The following is a 23,188-nucleotide window of genomic DNA, read 5'->3' as shown; positions in this document are numbered from 1 at the left end:
AGGGTTTGTTCAGCTGAATAAGACTCCAGGGAATCCTCAATGAAGCCTTTCAGTACCTGAAAGAGGCTTATGAAAAATACAGGGACAGACTTTTTAGCAGGGTCAGTTTCAGTAGAACAAGAGATAATGGTTTTAAACTGAAGGAGTGTCGATTCACATTAGGTATAAAAAAGAAGTTATTTACAATGAAAAGATTTTTACACTTAGGGTGGTGAAAAACTGGCACAGGTTGCCCAGAGAAGCTGTGGATGCTCCAAAATTCCCAAGGTCAAGCTGGATGGGGCTTGGGGACAGTGGAAGGTGTCTCTGCCCGTCTTTGGGGTTGGACGAGCTGAACTTTAAGGTATCTCCCAACCCAAAACAATCTGTGATTCTAAGATTCTGTTACACATCTCACATTCAGGAAACTCCCAGAGAGTTTGCTCGGAGACGCTGCAGCAGCGCTGAGCAGTGACCGCAAACCCGCGCATCCCGCTCTTCGGGAGGCGGAAAAAGCGGCGGCAGAGGGAGGAAATCCAGGGGAAACAGGGCGGGAACGGACAGAGGGAAAGCAAGGAGAGGAGAGACAAAACAGGCGGGAACGGACAGAGCGGAGGAGAGGGAGGGACAGGACAGAGGGAGGGTCCCTCCGCCCCGCTCCGCCCGCTGCATGCCCGGCGGGGCGGGCTGGGCGCGGGGTGCATTCGCCACGGGACAGCGGCCGGGAGCCCAAAGCAGCCCCGGGAGCCCAAAGCAGCCCCGAGCAGCCCCCGGAGCCCCGAGCAGCCCCCGGCAGCCCCCGGAGCCCCGGCAGCCGCAGGATGCTGGCGGCGGGCGGCCCCAGCCCCGCGCAGAGCTGCGGGGCCGTGCTGGTGGCCGCCGTGCTGCTGCAGTCCGTGTGCGTGGCCGTGACCTTCCTGTACTTCACCAGCGAGCTCCGGCAGGTCTGTGCGGGGCTGAGCGGGGCTGAGCGGGTCTGTGCGGGGCTGAGCGGCGGGGGGACCCTGCCCCCGGGACAGCCCGGCTCGGGGGGCGATGCCAGAGCATCCCTGGGCTGGACAAAGAGCTCCGCTCCCTTTGTGCGGAGGGTGTGAGCGGGGAGAGGAGGGCACAGCCGGGCACACACACGGCGTCCGGCTCGAGAAAACAAAGCTCTGCCATTTAGCCCGAAATGTGTTTCCCATTAGAGCGCAAATTCGCCATCTCATCACTTTTGCGGTGCTGGGGTGGAACAGGCGCTGCACAGCCGAGGAGGATTGGGAAAGCTCAAATGCCTCGTGGATGCTTCCTGTAGGACAATACATAGTTTTAATGACTAGCTCTAAAGGAACTGCACCAGACGGCAAACACCGCTGAATTCCCCGGAATAACTTATAAAAAACCCATTGTATAGTCTAGATGCTTTAGTCTCCCGGCAGCCTCCCTTGAGGTCTGCCAGCTGCTGCTTAACTCTTCCCTCTTCTTGCAAAGGATGATTTACACTCCAGGAAAGTTGAATTTAGCTGATAGACCCGTGTGTGTGTAGCCCTGCTTTTCAAGGCCCCTTGTTACTCAGGGTTTCCATCAGTGTCTTATCCCAAATTGACTGTCCTGCTCTAAGTTGTGCCTGGATGTTGTTAGTCCTGGCACACAGGTAAACTACCTGCAGGTAAGTGTTCTGTACATATACAGCTTCAGAAAGTGTTGCATAAATGTGAATTACTGTTGTGTATATATATGCACTCAGTAATGCATAAATAATTACATTATTGATAATAATGTAGATATGCATGTTATGCTATATATGTATTTATTCCATTCCATATATACATTTATATATGTATTTATTGATTTAATAGCTGGAGTCTTCTGAGATGTCAGAGTTCTCTGTGAGGCAGAGGGTGTGCAATGTTCTGCAATAGAAACCAATGCTCATACTTTAATAATGTATAAAACAGATTTTCCTGCTGAATTTATAGCTGTGGCTGACCAGTGGGGGAGCCACAGAAATGTGCTTACTTTATGAAATCAGGTTACATGATTGCTAATGAAGAAAAATACATGGAAGGATTCTCATGCACACAGTTCAGAGTCCTTTACTAACAAACATGCCAATCTAAGTAGTTAGTAATAACACTTATCTTTTCCTTCCCTCTATTTAAACATATACACCTGGGACACAACCATAATCCAGGGACTTGCCCAAGATACAACTCATAGTTTCTGAAGAGTAGCAAGGCTGCATTTGTTGTGAAGGGATAAATCTGTCCAAACTGAAGTTGTGCTTTGCTGCAAACAAAGGCTGCTGGCTCTGGAGGGGTTACCTTAACCACATATTCCTGCATGTGCCATTTGGTGCACAATAAACAGGAAAATCCTCATCTAGGCACAGGCTGCTACCCCACATCCACATGGTGCATGTGGAATAAATCTCTGCAGGTAAACTATGATTTTTTTGTGTGCACATTTTTCTTCCCTTTTTTTGTTAACAATACTTGCATTTCTACACCTTCACCAAATGACTGTGGCTGCACAGACTGCAGGTATTTCCATCCTTACAAAAAGCATGCTAGTAACTAGCAGGATTTGTCTACTACTGTAGTAACATGATTAGGACTAGGAGTAGGACATTTGTTTAACAGTTAAGAGGAAGTACTGAGACAATAAAGTTCTTATAGTTCAGGATACAGGGCAATGAAAACAACCTCTGGCTTCCTTCTGCTTCAAAACAGTCCATAACCACTCCTAACATAGGAGAGAGGCTCTAAGGTAAGATTCCTGCAGGAGTCATGTCCTCAAAGGGTTCAGTGCTGCAGATAAACCTCATTTGAGTAAATCTTACAAGAGAAGTTCCAGTCCCTCAGTTCCATAATGTGCTGCTGTAAGGCTGCATTCCCATAGGATTTCAAACTGCATACAAAGTCAGGGTCCAGTGCCAAGAGAGTAAACCTGTTTTGGGGAAAAGTGAGCAGGTAAGGTGGAGGCAGAGGCACAGGACTTTGCTCCCAGATGGGAGGGCAGAGCTGTGACAAGTCTGCAGGAGAATAAACAGTAACCTCACAACTTGCTTATGTTTGGCTTTTTTTCTTAAACTCGTCAAACTACTTTTTTATAGAAGCTCATTGTATAGTTAAATCAGTCAGAGCTTGTAGTTTTACCTCAATGAGCACATAATATTAATCACTTAGAGTTCTTGAAACCTGACTTTAAAATACCATTGTACTCCTTGGCAAAGACACAGAAACCCTCACAAACACCCTTTTCCTTCTGCTGCCTACAAAATACATAATTTCAAATACTAGCTGAAGCTCAGTGGAATCTGCTGCTGCAAACTGAAGGTGGGACTTGAAGGAGGCGAACTCTCCTCCCCCTGTAGCAGGAAATCTCTCTCTTTGTTTTCTAACAGCCAGAAAAAGCATGGAGTGTGAAAGAGGAAATCCATTTGTTGCTTTCAATTCCCCAGTCTCAAAGGCAGCTAAAAAAACTGGTACTTGTAGAAAAAACAGAAAAAAAAAACCATCAGTATAGCAAACCAAACAATGCTTCTCTACCACAACAAAAAAGTGAAATTTACATGCTGTTACCAGGATTGCATCTGAATGCTCTGCATGTTTCCTGCTGCTTCCTCCAAGCTGCTGCAGTGCTTTGCTGGCTCCACAAGCCTGAGCAGTCTGTAGCTGGTGCAGCAGGAGCCCAGTTCAAGGCAAACAAGGAGCTGCTCTCAGGTTCTGTGCTCCCACTCTGCCCAACAGCGCCAGCTGGAGTCACATCCACAGGGAGCTTGGGGAGAGCTTTCCACTAGGAAAACACTCCCAGTCACATTCCCTTGGAGCCAGAAGGAGTTCTGCCAACTCTTCAATCTCAGAAAATTAAAAAAAAAAAGTTTTCTCCATGAGTAGAGGATACAGATATTTGATATTTTCATGTCAAAACCATCTAGCATTATGATTTTATTTGGACTCAAGTGTTATTTCACTATAAAAGAGACCACAAACTAGATATGGTGAGGATATGGTACAAATATATATAAGAGCAAAGGTCTGGATTATAAATGCAATTGGCTGAAAAGACTGCATAGAAAATACTTCTAAATTCTAGTATTTGATTTAGTCATCAATAAAAAAAAAATATTGTGCGAAAGAAATGTTTTTTTATGCAGAACTAGAGAATCTAAAGAATTTCCAACATCAGGGATTTAGGTGTTGTATTTTCACAAAGCCTATTAAGTTGAATACTGGATACCAGATTTATGTCCATGGAGATAATCCAAGCATATTTTTTCATGTGAGGTGTGCCCTCATACTTAAATACGTCAGGTCAGGGTGAATTAAATCCTCTTGTTCATGTAGCCCTACTTGCACCATACTAGCAAATGCTCTAGAGAAAAGGAAGTGTGTTTTTTAGCATTTGGTGAATCTAGTGACATACCACAGCTGCAAAAACATGGATACCAAATGCTGTTTTTCCTGTGCTGCAGCTGCAGGACTCGTACTCCAGGAGCGGCGTCGCTTGTCTCAGCGCGGAGCAGATCGGAGACTCCATCCAAAACTTGGATCTCATGGAAAGCCAGGACAGAGAGGCTGATCCCTGCTGGCAAGTAAAGTGGCACCTGGGAAAGTTAATTAAAAAGGTATTTGGGAGCAGTGTGCTTGGTGGTGTTCCAGCTGAAGGAGTCCTAATAGCAGAATAAAAGACGTTCAGATTGTTTTATTGCAAAGCAATTGTCAGGCTACAGCTCCAGCTGCAGAGTGCTTGCACTGAAGGAAAGGAAAAAAACAACCCATGAAAGTGGTTTCACTGCATTCAGGAAACAATAAAGCAAATAATATCAGCTTTTACTAAGCAAATTCCACTGATAGGTTGGCTTGTCTGAAATACCTCAGGGTAAAGGCTTTCTACTTGAGCATACAAATGATGGTGCTATCAGAGCTGTCACTGCCTCTTTGGAAATATGGGGAGGCTGGGGAGAGAAAGGGAGATTAAATGTAACACAGGGAGAGCACCAAGGTGCCTAAAGAGTGGTCCAGTCAGGAGCTGTGTGATGCAGTGGTGAGGAAAGAGAAGTGAGCACACAGCATCAGGCACAGCACCTTCCCAAAGAGCAGCTCCTGCGTGACTTACACACAATACAGATAATTTTGGCTACAGAGAACAAAGTCAGTCTGGCTGAAAAATCACAGTGGCTAAAATCTTCTGGAATGGCTTTCAAAATCCCATCTCCAGCACATAAACAAGCTCATCCGTAGAAATTCTCTTCTAGATGAAATTTCCTGGCAAAAACAGGTCTTGCAGTCCAAAACAGATTCTCTATTTGTGTTCAGAGATCTGGGCTCCTTTGATGGCAGCCAAAGTGAAGTGAAGTCCCTGAACTTCTGCACTGTTCTATGCACTAAAGCATTGTTTTAGTTGGTAGATGTCTGCACATCCAATACACCTACTAGCTCCCTGATTGCTTATGAAAAGGTAGCCTGGGTGCCAGAAATAAGTTACAATTACAATAATACTACTATTACTGTTAGGAGAGATGGATAAATAGAAATGTGTCAGGACAAAACCCATCAATAATTGGTGATATAGGCCTTATTAACCACCCAGGTAAATCATCACCACACTTGCTGCTGCTGCACCTCTGTCAATACTAAACTGGTTTGTTTCAGCAAACAGTTATGAAGAAGGGCAATGCACAAAGTAAAATATGCTGGATTAAGAGCTTAGGTAGATAGGTAGAGGTATAAAAATAAATTTAATTTAATTCCTCAGATCTAAGACCCTATAGTTCATACTGCCCAGTATTCTGCAAATAGAAGCTGGTGTTTGGACACTTCTCTTATTTGAGAGAAGCATGAGATTCAGATTTTTCCAACAGACTTATGCTTGAGCTCCTGTTTTCCCATGTATTTAATTACCTAAAAGCTGTAAACACAGAAATTCTTTATTACAACAAATTAATAGGTGCCTTTTCCCCCCTTTGTTGATCAAATCCAGAGTCCCCTTTGTTCATGAGTAAAAAAAGGTGTATCTTTTTCCTGCTCCTGTCAGCCCTAGCTGACAAACTAATTTATTTTCACTGTGTTTGTTTCAGATGATGTCAAGAAACTACGAGGAAAACATATCTGCAATCAATGGTATTGTAATAATTTTATTAACTGTGGTAAAAAGGAGCCACGAGTGGCACTTGATGTATAATGACTTGATTTTGTAAAAGTGCAGAAAACTGACTAAGATCTTGTACTGGCATCAAGTCATCAAAAAAATGATTACTTATTACTAGCAGGTAAATTTTCAGGAGCCAGAATTACTGTCAAGTGTTTAGAGCAAGGTAACCAAGGTGGACTCAGCCTTTAGAGCTCAGTCCCACGTGTCATGGGGGATGTTTGAGCACCCCAGCTCCTGGAACATGCAGCACAGGGCTGCAGAGATCAGTGAAGGAGCAGCTCTGCTGAAGCTCACACTAAAGATGCTGGGTTGAAAGCATTACAACAATTCACAGGGAGACCAGGAATATTTAACCATGAAATTGAATACTATGGGTTGTTTTGTTTGTTGATAACTTGAAGGCAGAGGGAGGAGAAAAAAGGGGAACAGAGAGGCAGAGAAAGACATTTCACGAGCAAGAGTAAAAGCAGAATTGGAGCCTTATTAACCAATAATTATCCACCAGCCCGTGATTCAGTGCAAGCGGCACAGCTGTTCAGTGCAGTCAGCTCAGCTGTAGGGGTGTTTTGCAGTGCTGATGTGGTGTGTTTCCTGCAGTGGGCAGCACGCTGACCCTGCCGCGCGCCGAGGGGCAGCAGCCGCGCGCAGCCGCGCGCAGGATCGCCGCGCACCTGACGGGCAGCAGCAGCAGCAGCAGCAGCAGCAGGAGCTCCCTGGCCCCTCGCAGTAAGGACACACTCCAGCAGCACCTAAACACCACACACTACTGAAAGTGCTCTCCCACTGCCAGCCTCGCTGCTTGCAGACACCTTTTAGTACTTGTGTTGAGGTAGGGTAGGGAACAAACTTGTCCCAGATATTGGGTACCCATTTCCTCTGGGTGCCTTCATAACTCTTCTTTTGGAACCTTCATTATGGGGGGAAAAGAAAGTGAAATATCCTTCCTAGTGTTAAGTTTTCCTCTTTTCTTTCCTTTGCTCCTGTTGGTTGTGTGAGTCCCAGCTGCTATGGTGACAGACCTAGTAGAAATGTGAGACAGGAGAGATTTGACATTCAGGCCATGTTAATGAAGGGCTTGCTTGGCTCTCTGCAGCTTCCAAGGGTATCAGACACTAATGGATATTTTAACTTTGTTACTAAGTAAAAACATAATTTTTTTCTCCTTATTTGGGACCACAAATATTAAAGGCAGTTCATGTTAATTCCCACATAAAGCTTTCTTACATACCATCAAATTGTTGAGAATGGATCTAATGAACTGCTGGGAAGAGCAGGTTTCCTTATTTTATTATTAAAAACAAGGCTCTTCAGCTAGCAGACACTTGGCTTCACCACCTGTTTTTTAAGTTAACATCTCTCTTTTTTTTTTTTTTTTTTTCCCCTCAAGTAAACCCCTTGCCCAGAAGAGGAAATGGACACAAAATAAACAACTGGGAATCATCAAGAAAAGGCCACTCCTTCCTTTACAATGTGGAGCTGAGAAATGGCGAGTTAGTGATACCCCAGACAGGCTTTTATTACATCTACTCACAAATTTACTTCCGCTTCCGTGAGGAGGAGAACGAGGACTCAGACTCGTTGGGACAAATCAAAAACCCCAAACAGCTTGTCCAGTATGTTTACAAACTGACTAACTACCCTGAGCCCATTTTGCTCATGAAAAGTGCAAGGACAAGCTGCTGGTCTAAAAAGGCACAATATGGACTCTACTCCATCTATCAAGGTGGTGTGTTTCAGCTGAAGAGAGAGGACAGGATTTTTGTCTCTGTCAGCAACAGTGACATAGTTGACATGGACAAAGAAGCAAGTTTTTTTGGAGCCTTTATGGTCAGTTAGAACATGAAAATCATGATCCCAAATGGCCCAGTTTTTCCTAGTCAAGGACAGCTTGAATTCCTATGAAATAGGAGATAACAAGCAAAAGCTGTATGGACACCAACAAGAGCAGCCTGCCCTTACTCACCACGTTCTGTCCCAGCAGCCAGGAGCAGCAGCAGCAGCTGGCTGTGGGTGGCAAGGCTCTGTGCAGGCACAGGCAGCCAGGCTGGGAGTGTGTGAGGATTCACAGGTGATACCTTTGGCCAGAACCCTGGGCAGGTGAGCACTCACCTGCAGCAGAGATGCTCCAGACTGGCTCAGCTGTGGCACAAGGGATGGCTGATGCTCCAGGTCTGGTCACTCAAGGCTACTGGACATCAAATTTTATTTGTGGTCTCCATTAGGACTCTTTCTTGAATGTGCCAGGAACCTTTGTACATACATTGCCCAAGTGTCTGTAGAGTATCTCCAGAAGTTTTCTGAACAGGAGTTTTGCAGGAGCTGCACATCTTCATCTCATCTAACAAAGCACTTAAGCACCTGATTAATTTTAAGCACACAAACAGTCTGACTACATCAGGGTATCCACATGCTTGAAATTAAGTATGTGCTTAAGCATCTCCAGAATCATGTCTTGAGTAAACACATTTGTCTTGTGTGGGATATTGTACATAAGAACAGCTGCTGGAATGGCAGTGAGGAGCTTTTGAAATCAATCTGTGTTTTGATCAGCATTTTGTAACAGTGCCTATTTACTTAATTACTGTGCTGTAGACATCCCACCAGGCTCCCAGTAAGTTCAGTAATGCAGTTGCTGTTAGACTTGCTGACAGCAAGAACTGGATCCAGAAAAAAAGAGGTGGGTTTCTGTAAATACTGAATTCTGTGAGAAATTTGCAGCAAGTTAGGCATGACAAGATTCTTCCATGTTTATTTGTACTGGTCTATGTTTGGGAGGATGTAATGTAGAATAACACACCCCAATGACTGACATTTTAAGGAAAGCAGGGACAACTATCTGTACTTACAAAAATGCTGCTTATTTAGGTAATGCTGTAAATATTTGATTTTATTTTTAGGAATCGGAATTTTTCACTATGTTTTTTGTAAAATACATTTTTTTATAAATGAACAGTATATTTTTTAACTCTATGAAAATGACTATTTTGTATTAAAAGGATTTGAAAGTTACTGGCTCAGTGCATAGCAAAAGTCAGGTTGTGTAAATCAGCTCATCTGTAGCATTGTCAGTGGAGGAATAGCAAATTGCACTATGAATGCATTTTGCCCAGATTTGGAGGAAACAGTGGGAAAGGTAAAACAAAAATAAAAATTGGAGGGAAAGGAGGACAGTTCTGCAAATGTTACTTTACATCAACAGAGTGATGGCAGGATAAAGTCTGGCTTTTTTTAAAGTCTGTTTTTTGAATGCACTGGGGTTGCCGTGGGAACCCTCCCATTCACCTGCATGCTCTGGTAATTAAATCACAGCAGCCCCTGCACAAGGGCCTCACCAGTAAACAGGAATTGTTCATCTTCCTGCCCAGCCAGCAACAGGGGGTTTACAGACAGCAGCCCTGAGTTCATCTGGCTATTCAGACAAACAGCTACATTGGCCCATTTAAATACCTGTGTTGGAGCAGCAAGAGAAGAATTTCAGGAGCACTTTTCTTTTGGCAGGTAAGGGCAAAGAAACGCACCAGTGTAAGCTGAAAATAATGAGTTTTAACTCCTGCCTGCTGTTTAACAGTGTCACACACACTGCTTTCAGTGGCAATCAAACATGTGAAATTCCTCACCGTTTACTGAAACACTTTGGTTTGCCTCCTTCTCAAATCATCTGTTTTGACAGAGAACAGAAAACATTTCTACAGTTTTCATTTCTGATTTCATTGTTTAATTCAGAAATTTCCTCCCTGCCAGAAAGGCTGGAGAACAGAGCCATTCCCTGTATATCTGTATGTCTGTTACCTTGGAGAAATGACTTTTGTGGGGTCTCCTTGCAGATGGACTGGGCCTGGTGATTTCAGCACAGGACTCACCCCTGATATCAGGCTTAGTCTCTGCATGCAGAGCATATTGCAACAGGAATCACACCAAATAATAATTTTATGAGTGATCTGAAGGCATGTTTGCCAGATCTTATCTTAGGGGAACATTGTCAAGGGATATCAGACAGGACACCTTTGAAGAAGAATGGAAAAATATAGGAAGTTCTGTTTGTGCTCTGACTCACACTTTTCATCTCACTTTATGCTGAATGACATATGTAGCAAATTTTGATAGGTTCCATTAACGTGTGAATATTGTAAATTTTTCTACATGCCTTTTTATATAAAATGTTTTTACTAAACAGTTATTTAGTCTCACAGTTATTGGTGTCATCCTATGGCTTTCATAACAACCCTGTCTTAAATAATTTCCCTGACATTGATTGCTATCAGATATAATCCACTAAATGCCAGAAATGGTTGCAATGCAAAGGACAAAATGCAAACCATTGAGCAATGCCATATTGTGTAATTTCATATAACTTGGTGAACAGCATCTGGAAGCAGCAGGCTGAAGAAATCCCTGAAAATGATCTTGTGACCAGAGAGCATTTCTCTTGAGGCACCTCTCATATTTCTGGGCTTTAGCAATTATTTAAGCACTGGGAATTCTTATTTAGTAGCAAAACATCTGATCTTTACCCATTACCAAACTACAGCAGAAGATGTTTGTTCAGTCTGGAGAAGAGAAGGCTCTGGGAGACCTTAGAGCATCTTCCAGGACCTACAGAGGCTCCAAGGAGCTGGAAAGAGACTTCACAAGGGCACAGGATGACAGGGCAGAGGGGAATGCACTCACACTGCCAGAGGACAGGGGATTGGGATATTGGGAAGGAATTCTTCCCTGTCAGGGTGGGGAGGGCTGGCACAGAGCACCCAGAGAAGCTGAGGCAGCCCCTGGATCTCTGGAAATGTCCAAGGCCAGGCTGGATGGGCAGCTGGGATAGTGGAAAGTGTCCCTGCCCATGGTAGAACCCCTACACCAAGGGCTCTCTCTGGAGCTGGGGAGAGAGTCTGAGGAGCAGGGACAGGATGCCCAGCTGGGAAAGAGTCTGAGGAGCAGGGACAGGATGCCAGCTGGGAAAGAGTCTGAGGAGCAGGGACAGGATGCCAGCTGGGAAAGAGTCTGAGGAGCAGGGACAGGATGCCCAGCTGGGGAATGAGTCTGAGGAGCAGGGACAGGATGCCCAGCTGGGCAGTGAGTCTGAGGAGCAGGGACAGGATGCCCAGCTGGGAAAGAGTCTGAGGAGCAGGGACGGGATGCCCAGCTGGGAAAGAGTCTGAGGAGCAGGGACAGGATGCCCAGCTGGGGAATGAGTCTGAGGAGCAGGGACGGGATGCCCAGCTGGGAAAGAGTCTGAGGAGCAGGGACAGGATGCCCAGCTGGGGAATGAGTCTGAGGAGCAGGGACGGGATGCCCAGCTGGGAATGAGTCTGAGGAGCAGGGACAGGATGCCCAGCTGGGGAAAGAGTCTGAGGAGCAGGGACAAGATGCCCAGCTGTGACCCAGTGACACACTGAGCTCAAGCACAGCCAAAAGCTGAGTTTGACCCTCTGAATTAGTGACTGCAGAGCACAGCTTTGCTGATTAATAAACTAGCAGTGTTTTGAAGTCTGCTGGCAGATAATACTGCCATACAAACAACTGTAAAGTAATTTGAGCTCATTTTGTGTTTTCCTTTATTAAGCTGCATTACTGCTATTCCATCAGCACTCCTCAGTGATGAGAGCTGCTAAACCATAACCTTTGAAAACATACACCAGGTGCTACCTTCTGCTCTAAACCATATTTATAACAACAGTCAAAACACCTTCTGTCCCTGGATATAATAAAAAAATGAATTTGCTTTTCTCTGAGTTTTGGAGGCGCATCATTTCAAAATTAATCTCTACCTTGAAGTCTGTTTTCCAGTTTCTTCTCTCCACAATAAACACATCATGATTGTAGATTCAAAGCCTTCAGATATTTCCATGACAACAAACACTGATATAAACAAGAATTAGAACTTTACTGGATGAGAAGAAAATTGAAAGAATGGAACAAAGGAGTGAGATCTCAAAACTCCACAAATAGAAACTCTTCTACCTCATCTCCGGTGCTCAATGCAGCTTTGAAGCTACTGAAGAGAAACAGAAATAATTTAAGAGTTCCATGAAAGGTAAATGCCCAGTTTAATGTGTTTTCTAAATTATCTTTTTAATATCTGGTTTGCTCTTACAACCAGTGGATAAATAGAATAAAAAGTACTTAACTTCAGCTCCTTTCTCTCATTGCAGTAAGACCAATGACTTCACTCTTGTATTGTTGCCAACATGAAACTAATGTTCTTGCAGCTGAGGGCTGGTAGACAACTTTTTTGGGAGCCTAAAGCCATCTTCTCTCACAGTTCTTACCTCTATTATCATCACTATCTGCACCACTGTCCTTCAGCATAGGCAAAGCTGAAGAAGGAATGCATTATGCAGTTTTTGTGGGACGACATATTTTTATATTCCATCCAAATTTGGCCTGATATTGCCAAAGAAGTCAAAAAAGAAAACTAAAGCTGCTTTTCTTCTCTCTCAACTGATTTTTTTTCTGGCCCTGACCCAGCCCCATGCAGGAAAAGCAGCCAGAAGAGCTCTTGACTCGTGATACCCTTTTAAGAAGGAGATCAATGTTGCTGGATTTGAAGTACAGCTGCCAGTTCTGATCAATTGGCTCATAACACATGAAACTCCCAAGGAATTCAGGGATAAATCTTTGCATTACAAGCTCAGGTTGTCTGGAGTGCACAGATCTGGTGCTTACTTATGTGGAGCACTTGATTTTATTCTAGAAAAGAATAATCATTTTCCTGGGGAGAAGAACAAAATATAACAAAAAAACCCCAAACCAAACACTTTTCTCTCCCCGGGGAAAGAAAAATGGTCTTTTTTGACAAGACACAATTCAGCAAAAACAGAGTTTCATGAAGGATCCTCTCTACATAGAAAGTCACATTTATAGCTTCAGGCCATTTTCTATGGTAAATATCAACGTCCTGCAGCTAACACCACTGGTCTGAGAATGTATTAGGGAAAAGAAATTTAAAAAAATGAGTGAGAAAATTCCTTTAATAATGCAAAGTATTTGGCAGCCTAACCACAGAAGCAGTTCCATAATATAAAGCATAATATAAATTAGGCTGGGGACACAATTCTAATATCAAATAATGGTGTCTTAGTGGCATAAAGCCCATGATTTTTATTCAGAAACATGCAACACAGCTATGCAGGCAACTGGGTAAAGTGAGAAGTACATTAGGCTCTTCTTCCTTTACAACTGCAATAATGTGCAGCCATCCCTCATAAAATTTAGCAACTGTTGAGTAACTTGCTGCAAAACTGTCTCACAGTTCACGAGCAGGAATGAGAATACTGATTCCAGTGAAATGGCAAAAATATATCATCCAAATTAGGATATGGACAAGGCAATAAGACTAATGCTTGCATTATTACAGAAGGCACAAATTACAGCACACAGGCACATTCAGAGGCACAGGCAGAGTAACTCAGCATTGTGTCACACCACCTTTGTGCTCTATCTACCCTCCAGCAAAGGCCTGCAGCCGTGGAATGGGAATGCCAGTGCTGGAGTGCAGCCAGGGGAACAGCAGAAACCTGCTTCCCTGCTGAGCTGGGCAGCCTGGAGCAGCCTGGGCTAGTGCAAGGCATCCCATGGCAAGGTGTAGGAATGGGATGGGCTTTAACATCCCTTCCTACCCAAACCATTCCTATGGTTAAGGTAGATGCCAATGTGGATTCAGAGCACTGGTTGCCCTCTGCGAGATGGGACAGAAGAGATTCAGCCCCTCTAGACAGATAGGAGTGAAAAAGGACTGTGCTGCTGCACACATACCCTTACAATCCGTGGGGACGAGGAAAGGTGGAGAGATACACCCTGTACAGATGTGTGGGAAGTTACTTTACCACCTCTGATCTCACCTTGTTCTGCTCACATCTTATTTCTTGGGTACAGTATTGTCCTTTTGTACAACAGGAGTCGGCAGCTGGGGAAGCACGGCTCCGTCTGTGCCTGCAAGGGGCAGAGCAGAGGACAGCAGTAACACGCTGAATCGAAATTTAATTGCAGGTAAATCATGTAGAAGCGGGTGACTGCAGCAGCTTCGCTGAACTAGAGCCTGACCGGGCTCCTGCCAAGATCCAAGGGCAGAGCAAAGAGAGGAGCGAGGAGGCAGCGATCGCACCCAGGGCTGCGCGACCGGCCGCGTGTGCGGGGACAGGGCTGAGAGCGCTGCCCGGGAACGGAGCGCTGCTCGGGGAGCGCGGACAGACAGCACCGGGGAGCACGGACAGACAGCACCGGGAACGGGAGCGCGGACAGACAGCACCGGGGAGCACGGACAGACAGCACCGGGCAGCACGGACAGACAGCACCGGGCAGCACGGACAGACAGCACCGGGAACGGGAGCGCTGACAGACAGCACCGGGGACAGCACGGACAGACAGCACCGGGGACGGGAGCGCTGACAGACAGCACCGGGGACAGCACGGACAGACAGCACCGGGAACGGAGCCCTGCTCCGGGTGCACGGACAGGCGGCACCGGGGACAGCACCGGGAACGGGAGCGAGGACAGACAGCACCGGGGAGCACGGACAGACAGCACCGGGAACGGGAGCGCGAACAGACAGCACCGGGAACGGAGCCCTGCTCCGGGAGCACGGACAGACAGCACCGGGGACAGCAGGGACAGGCGGCACTGGTGAACGCAGCCCTGCTAAGGGAACACGGACAGGCGCACCGCACCGAGGGACAGGACGGACAGGCGGCACCAGGGCTCCGTGAGCACGGACAGACAACACCACACCTGGGGACAGCACCGGGGACAGCACGCACAGGCGGCACCCGCTGTGGCGGGCGGCGGGGCAGGGACCGGGGCCGGACGGGCTGAGCCGTGCAGAGCCAGGGGCTCGGGAGGAAAGTTTGGCGGCTCGGGCAGCGGCCGCGGGGGTCGCAGCGGGGCCGCTCCGTGCCCACGTCTCCTGTGACGCGGCAGCGCCCGCCCGCCCCGGGCCGGGGGGAGCGGCGGAGAGGCGGAGCGGGGCCGCCCGTCCCTGCCCTTCCTCCCCTGCCCGTCCCTGCCCGCCCCCGGCCCCGCACCTGCCCGGCGAGCAGCGGGCACCCGCGGGGCCGGGCCGCGCCGCGCCGGGCGGGGATGCTCAGCCCGCGGCGCCAGGATGCGGGAGGGGAGCGCGGGCGGCCGCGGAGCGGAGAACCGGACGGGAGCCGAGCCCCCGCTGCACCTGTTCCCCGTGCCCGTGCTCACCGGCATCACCGTCGCCTGCGTCCTGCTCTTCGTCATCGGGATCATCGGCAATCTCATGACCATGCTGGTGGTGTCGCGGTTCCGGGACATGAGGACCACCACCAACTTCTACCTGTCCAGCATGGCCTTCTCTGACCTGCTCATCTTCCTCTGCATGCCCCTGGACCTCTTCCGCCTCTGGCAGTACCGGCCCTGGAACTTCGGGGATCTTCTCTGCAAGCTCTTCCAGTTCATCAGCGAGAGCTGCACCTACTCCACCATCCTCAACATCACGGCGCTCAGCGTGGAGCGGTACGTGGCCATCTGCTTCCCCCTGCGAGCTAAAGTCATCATCACCAAGGGGAAGGTCAAGCTGGTCATCCTCTTCCTCTGGGCCATCTCCTTCATCAGCGCCGGCCCCATCTTCATCCTGGTGGGGGTCGAGCACGAGAACGGCACGAACCCGCTGAGCACCAACGAGTGCCGCGCCACCGAGTACGCCATCCGCTCGGGGCTGCTCACCATCATGGTCTGGACCTCCAGCATCTTCTTCTTCCTGCCCGTGTTTTGCCTGACCGTGCTGTACAGCCTCATCGGGAGGAAGCTCTGGAGGAGGAAGAGAAAGAACATCGGTCCAAACACTGCCATCAGGGATAAGAACAACAAGCAAACTGTGAAAATGTTAGGTACGGGTCCTCTTGCTCTGTTTTTCCAGAAGGATGCGTGTGCTTGTGTGTGTGGGAGAGAGAGGAAAAGATGGGGAGCTCTCTGATAGTTTACTGTAGTTCCTTCCAAAGGAAAGAAAATGTTTCATGCAAAAGGCTAAACCTCAGGGTGTCTGTAGAATAACTCTCCCCCTCCCTTAGATTTATTTCTAACTGGTTTGAGCTGGGGACTCCCAAATAGTTAAACAAACATTAATAACAATTCCTGACAAGGACAAATACTTCAGTTATAATTAGCTTGTGCCCTGGAGATTTTTGAGCGTTTTTGCTCTTTGGTTGTGGATACCAATGTTATTTACAGAGAACAGTTTATTTGATTTTTAAACAAAACTAAACCCTTCTCAGTCCATGAAGTTGAGCTGCAGACTACAGCCATGCAGGCAGGACATGATGTGCACTTAAGATTCATAGGAAAAGAGTATCAAGGTTTTAGTAAATTGGAGTTATTTCCTAACATGGCCATGTAAGCTTATGAAAATTAATCTGCATTTTCATATTAGCAAAACTCCAGGGTATGCTGAACCTGGAGCACTGCCTCCTTTGAGGTCTGTGATGCTGTAAAATATCACTGACTGTAAGAAAACAGGATCAGGACAGCAGACAGTCATTCCTAACTTTGTGTATTGACACTGCTGAGTGTTTTAAACACTTGTGGTTGTCACATGGAAACACAAGTGGGGTTTTTTTTATACTAAGTCAGTGCATGTAATGGCAGCTTGAAACACAAACCTAAAAAGTTATCCTGCAGTTTCAGTGTCTGAAAACTGCAGAATCCTGCTGCTGCTTCTGCATACTTTTATCCAAGCCAAAAGTCCTCTGCAGTGCAAGTCATCCCGTGGATTTCAGGGAGGATGAGATGCTCTGCAAGGAGAAGCTTTCACAGGCTCCTTTCAGCAGGGTTGAAGTGCTGGGCTAATGAGGCAGACAAGAGGTGGCAGTGAGTCCTAAGTACCTTAATTATCAAATAGGAGCCTATGTGATCTTTTTGTTCATGCCCTAATTTATTACTATGTAACAGCAGGATGAATAATAAAACCTGCAGCATTCTTTATGCCCTTTCAGCTACATTTTATGATCAATAGAATTACTTCAGTCTGGTAAGCGTGACCTTGGAATAATTAATTGTTTACACTTCTGGAGGATTATGAACTTCCACTGACTATAAGTAAATTACATGTATTCCTACCATGTTTGTATTTTCATATACTTACTATAAAGAATTTTGAAATAAAATTTATTCCTGCCCTGAAGTATTGCAAACAAGCATTGCAATATTTCAGGCACCTTTTCTTTTTCCCTTTTACAAGGTCTGAGAACAGCCAGGCAGTGGCAAGACTCTATTCTGACAGAGAGCCAATATTCTCTAAAAGATAACAGCCTGATGCCTGATAGAAAGATGGAAAGAAGTTAGTGAGGGCTCAGTGGCTGCAGATGCTCAATGCAGTCAGCTCTCACTGGTGTTAATGTCCTGCTTAAAATTTAGAAGGTGCTTTCTGAGGCTTTATCAAGTCATGGAACATAAAGTAAATGGGATTAGCATCAGCAGTTCTTTTAACTGTAAAGACAGATTATGCTTCTGGATCTGAAATTAAGCACCTAAAATGTATAGCCTGACTTGCAAATGAGCTAGCACACCCCATTCCTATTGAAATCCATGGGATCCTGCATGCATGAAGATCAAACTGCCAAGAGCCTGACTGGGGATATTGCATGCCCACACGTGCTTAAAATTCTAATCATAATAGACTGTGCTTTAAACTCTGCTCATTCATAATGACCATCATAGTAATATTCATTACATGGATTCAAATCCCCAGGTGAGCTAGGGAGTCATCTGAATTCTGTAGTGAAGACAGTGAGGGAAAACTGGAAGTGGTTGGCTCAAGGAGATGCAGAGATGGAAAACCTATTCTGAACCTCAAGCTCTGGTGCTTTCCACTATATCACAAGACCTGCAAAAGCATCCTTTTAAATTTGGGAATGCTGGTGCAGAATTTTTGGGGAAAGATATCTCTAACCACTCTTCTCAGCAATTTGTATTTTATTATCTTCTGAGACATGATAATGAGGATTGCTGACACAAGCAGGTTGCTAACACAACCTGCCCACCAGGGCTGGGTTGGACTGGACTTTGAACAACCTGGTTTCATGTAAGGTGTCTCTGCTCGTAGCAGAGGGCTTGGAAAAAGATTTTCTCCAAGTTCCTTTCCAACCCTAACAATTCTGTGATTCCATGAACAGGTTAACTGTAAAAATTGCTTAAGAATGTCAGAAACCCTGGCTCGAGTTTTCTGGTTTTTCTCTCTGTAGTATATTAATAGATACACTCAGAGCAATATGAAAAATCATAAAGGTCAAAGGCACACAGGAAATGAGCAGAAAGTTTCCTTTTCTCTCAGATGAAAATTCCAATGGGTCAGTATTCAGAGATACCCACATTCCCATTATTATACAGACATGATATTTACATGTAAATGCAACCACTGTAGTAATATAATATTACAGATATACTGTGTAACTATAATTTTCCAGTTATATACTATACATTTAGTTTTACTCTTCTTGGGAGCAACTCATTTCCAAAAACTGGACAAACTGGAAGGGTGCACCACTCTCCTTATCTTGGCATATGTGCTCTACAAGTCCCCACTCTGTGTTTTATTTTGGGGCTTTGCCTTTAATAATTTTGTTTTTTGTCTTAAAAAATTTTGCTTCCCAGTGATTACATTCTTCATTATAAACCACAGTGTTGAGTCTACCACATATAATTTGCTTTTGTTAAACAGTGCAGATGGTGGATGATTAGGCTTCTTTTGTCACCATTTTGATTCTTTATCGCTCTGTTGATGCAAACATAAGTTTTATAGGTCAGAGTTTGCTACATCAGAGTAGTTGGGCAATATTCAGGCAGCCTGTTAAGATATGATCCAAGTGTATTAATATCAGCGATTTGTGCTCTCAGAGAATGTATTGAGACACAACTGAAAGCCGAGGGGAGGCACTTTCACACTCTGTGATTAATTTGTTAAAGGAATTTGTTAAGAGCTGTGGCAGAATGTGAATCACCTGTGTGCGGATACTCACACTTAACCCGCTTTCCTCTGCTGTTTTCGTTTTAGTCGTGGTGGTATTTGCGTTCATACTCTGCTGGTTGCCTTTTCACGTAGGACGCTACTTGTTTTCCAAATCCTTCGAAGCCGGCTCCCTGGAGATAGCAGTGATCAGCCAGTACTGCAACCTGGTGTCCTTCGTGCTCTTCTACCTTAGCGCAGCCATCAACCCCATCCTGTACAACATCCTGTCCAGGAGGTACCGCGCGGCCGCGGGGCGGCTGCTGGGACTGCCCGGGAAGAGCCTGGCCAGCAGCAAGCAGGGCAGCGCCCGCTGGACAGAGCCCAGCCCGGCCTGATGACCACGCATGGCCCCGCTGGACAGAGCCCAGCCCGGGCTGATGGCAGTGCAGGGCCCCGCTGGACAGAGCCCAGCCCGGCCTGATGACCGCGCATGGCCCCGCTGGACAGAGCCCAGCCCGGGCTGATGGCAGCGCATGGTCCCGCTGGACAGAGCCCAGCCCGGCCTGATGACCGCGCATGGCCCCGCTGGACAGAGCCCAGCCCGGGCTGATGGCAGCGCCCGCTGGACAGAGCCCAGCCCGGCCTGATGGCAGCGCCCGCTGGACAGAGCCCAGCCCGGGCTGATGGCAGCGCAGGGCCCCGCTGGACAGAGCCCAGCCCGGGCTGATGGCAGCGCAGGGCCCCGCTGGACAGAGCCCAGCCCGGCCTGATGGCAGCGCCCGCTGGACAGAGCCCAGCCCGGCCTGATGACCGCGCATGGCCCCGCTGGACAGAGCCCAGCCCGGGCTGATGGCAGCGCCGGGCCCCGCTGGACAGAGCCCAGCCCGGGCTGATGGCAGCGCAGGGCCCCGCTGGACAGAGCCCAGCCCGGGCTGATGGCAGCGCAGGGCCCCGCTGGACAGAGCCCAGCCCGGGCTGATGGCAGCGCCCGCTGGACAGAGCCCAGCCCGGGCTGATGGCAGCGCAGGGCCCCGCTGGACAGAGCCCAGCCCGGCCTGATGGCAGCGCAGGGCCCCGCTGGCAGCCAGCAGCATCCTGCACCCAGGGCATCGCCGCAGACGCACATCTGGGGGGAATGTTTGGGACTCAGAGAGACGCGGTCATGGAACTGGGTGTTGTTTTTGCGCAGCTTTTGCCCCTTTGGTTTTTTTAATGCTGACTTTAGCCCACCCACTCCAAAATTTGTACGACTTCAGCGCCAATTCCACCTGAATTTTTCCACAGTTAGCTTTAGTTTTGCTAAGAATTTTGCTAGCATCTAACCAGACCCTAGAGAGAGAATGCTGAATTGTCTTTTCGGAGTAGTAAACAGGAAATTTGATACGCTTTTCATAAAACCAATTTTTAAGTAAGCTCACGGTTTTCTCGGAATGAGGAAAATTATTTCTTTAAAAAAAAAAGATATAAAATGGATAATTTTAAAACACGATAAAAGTAAATAACTTTCATGTCACATCCAAGTAGAAAGGAAAGGAAAAAAATGCCTTCACAGAAGTGGCTTAGAACGTGACTGTACTGAAATATTTTTTTAAAATATATATCAGTGGGACAAGGACAATGCTGACTTCAGGCCTGCAGTGATACTATAAAAACGTGGAATGCAATCACCCAGCAAGTCTTTTTTTTTTTTTAACTAGCTAAATAATCGTACTTGTTCTGCTCAGTTTGACTGTGAATGACTTGATGTGTTTGAACTTGGAAGCTTTTAATTGTTTCAATATTTGTAACGAGTCTGTGGCTACCTGTCCCTAACTGCCCCACCACACCCTAAACCTTGCTGAGGACAGGTATCCTGCCTGTAAACCCCCAGGTTTCTGTTTAAAGTCTGTTCCCAGTGCCCCCTGTAAAGCCTGGTGTGCATTTGTGCTTGTTTGCTGCAATGTTGAATTGAGAATATTTTGCATTTTTAACCACCGTGACCTGAGAAGGTAATAGAAAAATCTGCATTAAAGGACACAGGCAGGCACATTCTCGTACTTGATTCATAAACACCTTAAATTAGATTTTTATACCTCAAGTGTGCCGTTTCAAGGCAAACCAGAAAACGTTCCATCCTCTGTGCTAATGAGTATTGGCTTATATTGTCTCTCCAACACGTGGGTTTTGTGCCCCACAGAGCTGACAGAGCTTTGGAGCATGCATGTGTGCTAGCAGCTTTCTGCTCACTTGGTTCTAGTGTTCAACCCCAGCTGGTCCAGAGCCCTTTCTCCCTGGTGGATTTTAATTCTCCCCAGTGAATTGTGTGTTAGCAGAACTCTCCTGCCTTCAACCCCCCCTGCTCACACTGATGGGCCACAGTTCCCCCTGTTACACCTTCAGCTGCTCAGGTTGAACTCACAAGAGAAACTGGCCTCTTCTGTATATCCAGTGCCACATCTATCACCTTTGCTGGTGCCAGGGGCTGGTTGCTGCTCCTTGGTGGCACCTGAGCCTGTCCCCTCCCCACTCCAGGAGTGCAGGGTTTATGTGCAAACACCCACACTGCAGGATCCCCTCCTGCTCCACCTCCACCCACATCACCTGTCCACGCTGTTCTCTCTCTCACTGGCTGACAAGCAGGTCTGGTGGCAGAATTCATGCAACTCAGGGAAACAAGACATTGGGAACCATGGAAAGAGGGTGCAGATGTGAGCTCAGTAACAACCTGTCTGTACAAACACCCGGCGTCACATCGGTGTTTCAAATCTCAGCTGTGTCTGTGCTGTTAAATGTGAACAGAAAAAGAAATAAAGTGATGAGACCCTTTATAACCCTGTGGCTCTGTGGTGGGGGAGGATCCATTGTGACACAACTGGATTTTAATTTATTTTTTCATATTTATATTTTAATTTTTTTTCCCAAATCTGTATAACTAGCTTGATAAAGCTATTTTGTTTAGCCAGAGTAACTGCAACATGAAAGCACTGTGTGGACACATTTGTGCATACAAACTACAAACATACTAATAATTTCACTTAGCTTAAACATTTCATCAGGAAAAAATGTAAATGTTAGCTCTACCAACACTATAAAATTTCCACAACTTTGTGTATAGAATGAAATTTAAAGCATTTGATCTGAGGTCATAAAAGTCAGAAAGAAAGGGACTGGCTAGTCCTTGGGAGGGAGGACAGGACTTCTTCCTTCCAGCTGAGGAGATGGTCTTATTTTTACAAGTCCTTGGACAAATCTAGCAAAATACACAAATTATTATCAAAGAAAAGTAGCCACCTTCATAGGACATTTAACACACTGTAGCTGTTAACACACATCAGCCATTAGTGTTGCTGCCCTCAGTACCAAAACTTTTCTGTATGGATTCTCTAAGACCAGTAGGGTCACACCAGCACAGGCTGAGTGCAGATGGTGAATAGGAACTGCTGCTTCAAATTGGTACATAATGAACTGCTTTTATATGGAAAGCATGGAAAAAACCACCTGAAAATCTGGATTACCCTCACTTTTGCATCATAAAGTGAACTTTTGTCTGATGCCTCCAAAAAGACACACGTCCCCACCTGCAGTGATAGATGAATCCAGCATTGCTTGTCTTGAGTGTTATTCAGAGAATCACAGAACATAAAAGGCACCTTAAAGACCCTCTAGTCCCAACCCTCTGCCATGGGCAGGGTGACACCCACTAGATTGCTCAGAGCCTCATTCAACCTGACTCTGCCCAAGTTTGAAGAAATAACTTCACTGGGAGAAAAATAAGAAAGAGTGAGCAAGATTTGAATAGCGTTTTTTACCTAAGAACAGTGAAGTCAGTCCAAGGTAGGCATCATCAATGTGTCTCAGGTAGCAGCAAGGGGCAAGGCTCCTCCTGCCCTGTCTCTGGCAGGATGAACAGGGGCAGAGTGGATGCTGCAGGTGCAGAGGGCAGTGCAAGCAACCTGTGCTGGCACAGTGATGCTGGCACAGTGCCACCCACCAGAGCTGCTCCTCGTCCTCAGCCTGGCAAACATTTCCCAGCTCAGACAAAGCCTTTCTCCTCTGCTTCCCAGGGCATTTCTGCAGCACCTCGTGTTCCTGGCAGCTTCTCCCCAAAGCCTTCCCTACATGCAAGGCACAGCTGTGCCTCCCATCCAATTTTGGGTCTGGACATGGTTTTTGAGATCCAGTTTTCATGGGGGGAA

General features: G+C 46.6%; 3 protein-coding genes across 4 annotated transcripts in view; 2 read left to right on the top strand and 1 right to left on the bottom strand.

The window, feature by feature from the left end:
* FNDC3B (fibronectin type III domain containing 3B) overlaps window positions 1–23,188 on the bottom strand; it is a 297,560-nt gene that overhangs the window by 89,345 nt on the left and 185,027 nt on the right. The gene's annotated exons all lie outside the window — the stretch shown is intronic.
* Window positions 637–9,463, top strand: TNFSF10 (TNF superfamily member 10). 2 transcript variants are annotated; one of them, XM_079315498.1, is made up of 5 exons: window positions 637–923; window positions 4,436–4,588; window positions 6,041–6,083; window positions 6,712–6,840; window positions 7,502–9,463. In XM_079315498.1, the coding sequence occupies exons 1-5, from the start codon at window positions 801–803 to the stop codon at window positions 7,948–7,950; spliced, it is 897 nt and encodes a 298-aa protein (XP_079171624.1). In that variant the 5' UTR covers window positions 637–800; the 3' UTR covers window positions 7,951–9,463. The 2 variants fall into 2 exon arrangements, with proteins under 2 accessions (XP_079171624.1, XP_079171625.1); XM_079315499.1 differs by lacking the exon at window positions 6,712–6,840 and having other exon boundaries at window positions 747–923.
* Window positions 15,079–19,408, top strand: GHSR (growth hormone secretagogue receptor; the record flags this gene model as incomplete). The annotated part of the gene is made up of 2 exons (XM_079315293.1): window positions 15,079–15,960; window positions 19,119–19,408. The coding sequence occupies exons 1-2, from the start codon at window positions 15,207–15,209 to the stop codon at window positions 19,406–19,408; spliced, it is 1,044 nt and encodes a 347-aa protein (XP_079171419.1). The 5' UTR covers window positions 15,079–15,206.

The sequence above is a fragment of the Erithacus rubecula genome, assembly GCF_903797595.1.
Source record: "Erithacus rubecula genome assembly, chromosome: 11".
Taxonomy (NCBI): Eukaryota; Metazoa; Chordata; class Aves; order Passeriformes; family Muscicapidae; genus Erithacus; species Erithacus rubecula.
Note: the sequence above shows the minus strand (reverse complement) of the source record. Positions and strands in the feature narration are given on the sequence as shown.

Bases quoted from the DNA above. Each gene is read 5' to 3' on its own strand.
- TNFSF10 (XM_079315498.1), top strand. From the start codon at position 801: ATGCTGGCGGCGGGCGGCCCCAGCCCCGCGCAGAGCTGCGGGGCCGTG. The intron at 924-4,435 runs GTCTGTGCGGGG...CCTGTGCTGCAG, and splicing joins TCACCAGCGAGCTCCGGCAG to CTGCAGGACTCGTACTCCAG. The intron at 4,589-6,040 runs GTATTTGGGAGC...TGTTTGTTTCAG, and splicing joins TGGGAAAGTTAATTAAAAAG to ATGATGTCAAGAAACTACGA.